Genomic DNA, 9,539 nt, shown 5'->3' with positions numbered 1-9,539 from the left:
ACTAACAGCTGGGTTTCCAGGAGAACTCTTTCCTTAGTTGAACTTGGTCATCTCATGCCATTGTATGTGACCCTGTGTCTTTCTTAGTGGGGGGGGGCCCAGTGTAGGAAGCCAAGCTGGGCTGTGGGGTGAGAAAGTAGGCTTGGATGTGGCTGCTCGTCCTTAAGTTAGACCTTAAGGTGATGCTTTTGGAGTCAAGAGGCCTTGCCAGGCTTGGGCTGTGTCTAAGTAAACCTAAAAGCCCTGGGATCAGAACTGGAGGAAGGTGGTGTGGCTGGAACCGTGCGAAGCGATGCGTCTGGCTTCCTTGTGGAATTGCAGCAGCAGCTGTAATTTTTGTAGCCTGGTATTAAGTGGTAGTTTGTGCTTGCGCTTAGTTCGGTGGCTCAGCTGCAGCGTTTGAGGATCCTACTGAGCTCTGCTTAGGGCAGGAGACCTGCAGCATCTCCTGTGCTGGGGGAGAAAATGTGTGGCCCAGGCTATTGGGGGGAGCGGGGAGGGGTCCCAGACCACTCTGTGGATGGAGGTGGATGTTGCTGGTGCGGATGTGACCTGACCCTGCTCTGTCCTGAACCCTAAAAGCACGTGAAGGCTTTCAGCTGGCACCTCTCTCAAACCTGCCAAGATGCCAGTTGTGAACGAGCTCAGTGAGCGGATGAGGAAGTTCAAGAACAAGGGCAAGGACACAGCCGTAAGTACCCATCTCCACCCCTGCCTCTGCCCCCACTGGGGGTTTGCCTGTTGGCAGGAGCTGGTGTGAGGGCTTCTGAAGGGCAATTGCCCCCAAAACCACCCGTATGGGGTAGCAAGGGGGGGGATGGCTCTGCCAGATGGGATGCCCGGTTAGCTTTTGAGATGCGGTGTGGAGCTGGCTGGGCTGCAAGGAGTGTGGTGGCACCAGCAAGAGGGGGACATGAGTTTGGGGTGGGTGACTGAGCTGTGCTGGGGAAGGGAGATGGTTCAGCCCCAGCCTGCCACGCTCTCTGCAGCAGTTATCCTTGCGGAGAGGGGGCTGGTATGGGATGTCAGACCCTGGGATCTGTCAGCTTGCTTTAAGCCAGTAGAAGAGATGAGGGTTTGCCTTTTGGGTTCAGCAAATCCACTTTCAACCCACTGGTTGCTGGTCCATCCAGCAGCCCATCTCCTTGGAAGACGCTAAGTGAGAGGCTTGACTCTGTCCCATCTCCTCCCTAACCCTGCAGGCCATAGCAAGGAGCTGCCCAAGAGCAGATGCTGGCTCTCTGCACTCCTCCTGTAGGGAACTTGGGGCAGAGGGTGACAGAGATGAGCTCCTTGGGGGAACTGGGTGATGCAGACCCCGGTGGGGTGGTACCCTTCTCCCTCCTGCCCCTCCAGGCCCTGCGGAAGCAGAGAGTGGAGGTGAGCATCGAGCTGCGAAAGGCCAAGAAGGATGAGCAGATCCTGAAGCGCAGGAGTATTTCGTTCAGTTTGATGGAGGAGAGTCCCTCTCTGGGAGAAGACAAAAGAAATGAGGTGAGTGCTGGGTGCTCTGCACCTGGGCAGGATCAGTGCTGCAGCTTGTGCAGCAGGTATCATCTACTACTTGGACCACTACCAAGTCCAGCTCAGGTGACCTGGGTTAAATAGCCAGTGGCATTCCTAAGAGCCATGCCCAGTGTTGGGGGGGTGGTTTAGGCTGCCTAGCCCTGTTTCTGTGTTATTTTGCCTGGAGATGATGTTGTGTGTGGCTTCCCTCGATGGCAGGTAGAACAGGCTGGGAGCTGGTGGAGCTCCTGTCTGGCTCCCTGCACAGTGAGGGGTAATTACTGAGCTTGCAGACCCATTACAGTGTCAGTGACTCTTTCTGTGCTTGATTATAAGGATTAGTTGCCTTGAAGGCTTCTGTGGATTCTCTTCCTCTGCCTCATCTCGAAACTGCATTGCATAAAGAATAGACATTGCTTAGATATGAGGTGGTGACTGACTTGGGTCTAGACGGTTGATTGACTGCGGAGATTAAACTGGGGGGAGTCTTGGCTTGCCATCTGACTCTGAATCATTCCCTGTTACACAGATTATTCAACTGTCCTTGGAGGAAATCGTGGAAGCTGTGAATGGGAGCAACACGGATCTGCAGCTGCAGGCTACGCAGGCTGCCAGGTATGCTGCCTGGCTGCTCTGCGCTGGGAGGGAGGTGGCTGATGGAGCTGTGGTGGGTCCTGTTGGCAGAAGGCATTTCTTCCTCTTTGAAGAGCTCTCTGAAGACATGACAAAGGCAGGGAAGGAGCCTGGTAACCCAAACTGCCCTGAGGGACCTCAGCTGGTGCCTGGTTTGTGCCCTGTGTGCCTTGCTTGGCTCCATCTGCAGTGCCCGTGGCAAGGACCTGTGTGGTTGAACCTCACCAAGGGGTTGGCTGTGGCTCCTGGAGCTGCCCCCCATGCTGAGGCAGGGACCACGTTGGCTTCCACCAGCTGGTGAGATGGTTGGGAAGAAACTGAGTACCAAAGGCTTGGGTAGGATAAGGGCTGGAAAGCCTGGCTCTGTAAGGGTCCCTGCTGAGCAGGGCTGTGCCCACCTGGGTGGGGACAGGAGGGATCACAGGGTGCCATGGCATCACCCAGCTGGCAGCAGGGACATCTCCTGAGGGTCCAGGAGAGGCTGCATCACTGCTGGCGCTTCCTTGGCTGGCTCAGATCAGCAATCTGCCCCCATGCCAGGGGACCAGCGCTGTTCCCAGTGGCTCTGAGGATGTCTGCTCATGGTGAGCAAATTAAACGCTCTGTTCCCAAGGTGTTAACTGGGGGCTGGCCAGAGCAGACCCTTCCTAAAGGGACAAGTCATGACTAGCTCCCTGGTCTGCTGTGCAGAGCTGGCTTTCTGCCCATGCCCGGGGTGCCCTGACAGCTCACCGAGCCATGGTGGGGTGCCCGTGGCGGCACTAACACAGCTCTGAGCTGGGGTTCACACCTCCACACAACCCTCTGCCAGCACTCGCCAACCAGGCTGGGAAGCAGATCTGGCTGAAAGTTTCTTTTTCTGTCTTTCTCTGACTCAATCAATGCCCTGATCCCATCACCCTGGCAGCTCCGCATGCCTCTTGTGCCAGTGTGAGGCAGGAAAGAGCAGCAGGGAGTTGGTGACTTCTTGTTTTTAGCTGGAAAAGCAGTCTGAAACTCATCTTAAATGTGAGCCTTGGTCTGTGCAGGGCTGGCCAGGGCTCCTGAGCCAGGGAGCGGCAGAGGCAGGCTGTAGACAGAACAAACTGCAGATACTGAATTTTTTTTCCCCACTGTTTCAAACACCTGCAAGGTGAGGAGCATGGAATACTGTTGTCATAGTCCCAAAAGGATGTGTGAAGCATTGCACTCTGACACACACCCTGCTGTTGCTTCAGCATCTTCTTAGATGGGTCTTCTGCAGAAGACACCTCTGTGGCAACTCTTCTGCTAGAGGGTTTGCTGATGTGGGATGCTGGACTAGCATCTCTTACAGGTGATGCTTCCCTTGCAAACCACAACCTTGTGCCTGGCCGCAGGGTTATGGTCTATGATGGCACCACACAGGGTTTCTCATGGCGGGCTGTGTCCTCTCTTGCAGGAGAATGCTGTCCAGGCAGAAGGACCCACCTATCAATCAGATCATCGAGCTGGGAATCATTCCCAGGCTGGTTGAATTCCTGACCTATGCTGACAATGCTCCTCTGCAGTTCGAAGCAGCCTGGGCACTGACTAACATTGCCTCTGGCACCTCCGACCACACCAAGGCAGTGGTGGAAGGAGGTGCCATCCCAGCCTTCATCTCCCTCCTGTCCTCCCCGCACATGCACATCAGCGAGCAGTCTGTGTGGGCTCTGGGCAACATTGCAGGTAAGCGAGGTCTCCGGGCCTGGGCTTAGGGACATGCAGGGGGTCACTGCCCAAGCCAGTGCTGGGGAGCTAAAAATACTGGTGCTCCTCAAGATAGCCTTGTCTCTCTGCAGCTTTGGCTCCAAGCTGCTGTCCCTGTTGAAAGCCTTCACCCTTCAGTCCCTTCACGTGGCCTGGCAGCCTTGGAGACCCTGTGTTGGCTCTGCAAGAGGATTTTGGCCAAAGCCAAGTGCAAGACTCCATCCTGACAACTTGCTAGTGTTGTCAGTAGGGAGAACAGCATGGGTCATGTCTGGTTAGCCTGCCACAGACTAACCAGGTAGCCTGGGGTCCCATCATGGCAAATCTTCCCCACCTGAAAATACTTAATGGTGTGTGTGGCTGGTGAGTGAGCCCAGTCACCTAGCTCTGGCCTGTGCCTGCAGGTCTGCTATTTGATGTTGACTGTCTTGTGACTTGGGCAGATGCAATAAACAACCCTTTTTCATCTGTACAGGTGACGGTCCTCTGTACAGAGATGCTCTTATCAATTGCAATGTGATTCCTCCCTTGCTGGCTCTGGTGTCACCTGCAACTCCAGTAAATAACTTTCATTTTCTTGACTTAACAGCTCTTAATCACTTGGGTGATGGTGGTCTATCATCTGCCTTATAAACAACAAGCTGTTTGTATAATTGAGTGAGACCCTGCCCTAAATGGCTTTTAATGACCCTTCCTCTCAGCTATATACAAAGCTGGGGCTGCCAAGCAGTCTTCAAGTCAATGTGATGTCTTCTAGTCTTAGCTTTTGCATTCAGCTTTGACCATCTCAAGCTAGGAATGAGATGAAACTGGTGCACCGTAGACTTGTATATGCAAGTGGAGGGGCTGAACTTGCCCCTCGAGCTTTCTCCTGCTGCTTTTTGGGTAGCTCTCGACTGCTGGATTTGTGGCTTATCTCTGATCTTCGGGAATGGTGCCTGCCCCACTGCTCTTTCGGTCTTTGGGGGAGAAGGACCTTCTTGGAGAAGCATAAGGTAGACTAAGAAGCTCTTAGGTACTGCTGTCAGAGTCCCCATGCCTCCAGATTTCCCATCCCTGGGTGTGGTGGAAGCTGTATGTTTTCTGTAGGCATAACTTTGGCCTTTCAGGCTACTGTTAAGAAAAGACCCTCTAGGCCTTCTGTGAGTTTCTATTGCAAGATGTTTGGGGTTTTTTTAAAACCAACCAATTTTTCTGGCTGCTCTGTTCCTAGCTCAACTCACCCTTGCCTCTTTAGGGAGCCATGTGGAAGAAACATGACAAAAACACCAGTTCACATATACACACCTTGGTGTAGCTGCAATGCTTTGAACATAGCTCCGCTGCTCTCCTGTGAGCATCCTTACTGGGGTGAACTGTCTAAATGATGCAACTTAATCAAATCCTTGAGGTGCCCTACTTTACAACAATGAGCTGCTAATAATTATTAATGCTAATATCAAAAAAACAAATTCCTGATTGTGTCTCAAAGATGCTCTGTAATTTGTCCAAGGACCCAGCAAATAAGTGGCTTAGCACCTTTGGTGGTTTGACAAGCTACTGTGACTAACAGGGCTGAAGTTATTGGAACTTAATATTGGGGAGGGAGGGGGTGAATCTGCTGTCTTAGTTGCTTACCTGTTTCATCTCCCTTCCTTAAATAAGCCTTGGCCCTTAAGCAGGCTGCTTCTGGGTAACATCTCTGAGCTGTAGGGACCAGAAGCAGGGTGCTACCTCTTCCTCACTTGTGACTCCAGTGAGGATCTTACCCCTCCTTTGTGTTTCAGGTTGGGTTCCTGAGGAACATCACATGGACACTGTCAAACCTCTGTAGGAACAAGAACCCCTACCCTTCCCTGGGTGCGGTGAAAAAGTTGCTGCCAGTCCTCATCTGCCTGATGGAACACGAGGACAAGGACATCATTTCTGACTCCTGCTGGGCTGTTTCCTATCTGACTGATGGCTGCAACGATCGCATCCAAGTTGTGGTGGATACAGGGATTCTCCCAAGGCTGGTGGAACTCATGGCCAGTCCAGAGTTGATCATTATGGTAGGAAACAATTGGCAATCTCCAGCCTCTGGTCCATTAATGTAGGAACATCTGAGGAGAGGGAAGGCACATCTCCTTCCTATATGTGGCAAGTGTGGCCTGCTGTCTCCTCAGACTCCAATATTGATTGCTTGTTTGTCAAGCTCTTCCAGCTTGCTGTGGCTGGCAGACTGGATAGAGACTGTAAAGCTACTTAGAGCAGAATAGGAGGACAATAGTTCTGTAAATAAAACGGTAATTGTCCATGATGCTTTCCTTATTTGAAGGATCAAGCATTTAGTGAGGAGTCTTGGTGTGAACTTTCTGCTATGTATCCCTTGAGGTAAAGATTCTCCTCATCTCCTTTAATCTCTGTCTAGACTCCAGCTCTCCGTGCCATTGGGAATGTAGTCACAGGGACTGACGAGCAGACCCAGGCAGCTATCGATGCTGGTGTCTTGGCTGTCCTGCCCCGTCTCCTGCAACATGGGAAGCCAGCTATACAGAAGGAAGCTGCCTGGACACTCAGTAACATTGCAGCAGGGCCTTGCCGACAGATCCAGCAACTCATCACCTGTGGGTTATTGCCACCTCTGGTGGAACTGCTCGATAAGGTAAGGGATGGGTACAGCTCTGCAGAAGCAATGCTGAGGTTCAAGAGGTCTGTGATGTCTCACTTGTGAAGCACTCGGCATGTGCCCAAGAGCCACCTGAGCAATTTCCTTCAAAGCCGTTGGGATCCTTGGAATGGCCTGGGCACTTGGACTTGTCAGTGCACCTGCATGAAGGCATGGTTTGGTGTCCACCCATCCCTCAAAGTTCTAGGGAAGGTGGGTCAGTCAAAACAGAACACAAGAGAAATGGCTATCCTCACCTCACATTGATCTTGGAGGGATGCTAATGCTTGGGAGTGCCTTCACTGCCCTGTTTTTCCAGGGGGACTTCAAAGCCCAGAAGGAGGCTGTGTGGGCTGTGGCCAACTTGACGACTGGAGGGACTGTGGAGCAGGTGGTGGAGCTTGTCCAGTCTGGGGTCCTCAGACCTCTACTCAACCTGCTCTTGGCCAAAGACAGCAAAACTATCCTGGTCATCCTGGATACCATTTCAAATATCTTCCTGGTAAGATTTCCTATTTCTGGCATTCCTTCTCCAAACCAGCAGCAAGGTGTGAGCCACTGTGTGGTTAGAACAGCAGCTGCTGATCTTGCAGGAGTAAGAGGTAGACCTCATGTTGTCTAACTTGTTCTTGGACACTCTTGGGTTGTCCAAAGGGCTTGACAAGATTAAGCTTCCAAAGTGTTCGTCTTCACTTCCTGTGACTTTTAGTCTCCTTCTGGAAAGGAAGAGGTTATGTGTTAATCCCCAAGCTGGACAGAGGTGAAGGTCTTGCAGAAATGTAACTGCAGAGAAATGAAGTGGTCCTGGGGGCATTTCAGCTCGGCTCCCTCTCAGCTGATGTCTATGCCTCTCACCTGGAAGCCTGTTTCTTGTGGCCCCTTTGAACCAGTGAAATGGCTTTTATAAATGAAATGGTGGGTGGGAGGTCACACCTGCTGCTTCTCAGTGTGTGGATGTGATCGAGTAAGGTTTGGCTGGCTTGTTTGGTTGGGAGTCAAACCATGCTGCGGTAATCCCAGTAGGGACTGATGTTTCTTAGACATAGTCCTATCCCTGAGATCAGACAGGGACGGTAAGTGTAGGGACTGCTCCTTTGACTTGTAGGTCAGAGTCCTGCAGTAAAGACCATCTCAAACCTGTTACTGGTTTAAAGTTATATTTTCCTGCTTGGTTATTTGATGTTGTAGGCAGCTGAGAAGCTGGGAGAGACAGAAAGGTTGTGTCTGCTGGTGGAAGAGCTTGATGGTCTGGAGAAAATTGAAGCCTTGCAAACCCACGACAACAGCATGGTCTACCGAGCTGCACTGAATATCATAGAGAAATACTTTTCTGGTGAGGTATGTGAGCTCTTGCTGTTTCCCATCTGAAAATATGAAGCTATTACACACTGGAAGAAGCACAGACTTTAAGGATGCTGAAATAGTTTTTTTCTGGAAGAGATCTCTACATGACTAGAGTAGTCCTTGCAGTTTGTTCCAGTTGCTTTTAAGGGTCTGTAAAAGCTCTGAGTTGTCAGCTGATGAGTTGCACAACAGATATGGATGCCTTGATAGCATCTTGCTGCTGGAATTTAAACTGGCATCAGCTGGAGTTACTGCAGTTGCTGATATGAATACCAAATGTGGAGAAGTTTCCTCCTTCAGAGCTGAGCTAGCTTGTCACTATGAATGGAAGCCTCCTACTCGGCTGATAACTGTGCTCAGGTTGCATTTGGACTACTTGACCTTTCTCATGCTAACAAACTTATGGAAAAAAAGAGGATAGGACAGCAGCTAGCAGTTGCAAGAGTTCCATGACTCTCACAGATGCCATGCTTGGTCCCAGCCTTTAGTCTTTGCAGATGGGGAAACATCAGGGAAGAGGCTTAGTAGTTTGGCAGATCTCGGAGCTGAGGCTCAGTCTAGATGTGAGCTGCAGCAGCAGGGAGCAAATGTCTTGGTCCTTTGCCCAGAAGAGGGACTGTGGGATGTCTCTGCAGGAGGGTGTGGAGGAAGCTCCCCTACACACCAGCACCTGCCTGAGGGGCTGGATGCTGGGGGGAACACCTCCAAAGCAGTCCTGGCTTGTTGCTGTTTCAAGCAGGCTGTTTAATTAGAGTGAGTTCTGCCACTCCAGCCACTCTTTTCTACCACCTCTGGTGTCTGAGCCTGGAGACTTGGCTGGTTTTTGTGTGGGATGCAGGGATGGTGCAGCTTTGGTGTGCTGTATGGAACAGAGGAGGACTTGGTCTGGTCTCCAAGGGTCCTGTTAGTGTCAAGCTGATCTTAACAGCTTGTTACAGCAGCAGGATTTTTTGAAACAAGAATGAAACAGTAAGCTGCTGTAAAAAGCTTCAGGCAAACTCTGGTGCAAAAAGCTTAGGCTTATTAAGAAGCAGAACCTTTAACTGATGGCTATCAACTTTCTCCTAGGAAAATCCAGATCTGCAGCCTAGTAGTAGACAAGATGGACTATATGATTTCTCAGTGGAGAAGCAAGACTTCAACTTCTGAAGATGAAGCACTACGCAGCTCTGAGCTGGTGGGTGGAGGTGTCTTGGTAGAGCTCAGACATCCAAACTAAGAGGAGCAAGGATGCTGAGTCTTTTTTTTACTTTTGAAACTTGTCAATAAATTGCACTTCTGGCTTTGTATTTCTTGCCTTTGACTTTTTTTTTCCTCTCCTCATGCTGTTTGCAACAGCAGCTTATAACCTTTTTTTCCGTAGTGTCTTAAGGTCCTGGAGAAATGTATTGGACCTCCTGGGCTTGTTTTCTGGATGGAAAGCATAGCCAGAAACTTTCTGCTAACTGCATTAAGCTGCTGGAGAGCAGGGTGCTACCACTAAATCTAACTGGACCTCGGTGCTTGTGCTGAAGCTTCTAGGCTTGGCTTGGAGTGGCTGAAGCAGCTCTGAAAAGCTATACAAGAGGTGTTTCACCCTTCTGCAGGCAAAGCCACCTCCATGTGAGAGGAGATCCTTCTAGCAGGGGAGGGAATCAGCCAGGGCAAGGTGGGTCACTCATCCCTGTGTGTGCCACTCCAGCCCCCCCTGGAAGTATTGGGGTCTGGGCGTAGGAGCTGC

General features: G+C 51.1%; 1 protein-coding gene across 1 annotated transcript; it reads left to right on the top strand.

Moving 5' to 3' along the window:
• Nucleotides 1-625: 625 nt before the first annotated feature.
• LOC104155559 (importin subunit alpha-5-like) lies at nt 626-8,968 on the top strand. The gene is made up of 10 exons (XM_009697860.1): nt 626-691; nt 1,357-1,494; nt 2,036-2,121; nt 3,560-3,828; nt 4,325-4,407; nt 5,616-5,879; nt 6,239-6,472; nt 6,795-6,977; nt 7,664-7,813; nt 8,888-8,968. Exons 1-10 carry the CDS (start codon nt 626-628, stop codon nt 8,966-8,968), a joined length of 1,554 nt encoding a protein of 517 aa, XP_009696162.1.
• The last annotated feature ends 571 nt before the right edge of the window (nt 8,969-9,539 follow it).

This window comes from Cariama cristata, unplaced genomic scaffold, assembly GCF_000690535.1.
Source record: "Cariama cristata isolate BGI_N322 unplaced genomic scaffold, ASM69053v1 scaffold18803, whole genome shotgun sequence".
Classification (NCBI taxonomy): Eukaryota; Metazoa; Chordata; class Aves; order Cariamiformes; family Cariamidae; genus Cariama; species Cariama cristata.
This window is presented reverse-complemented; position numbering and strand designations above follow the sequence as displayed.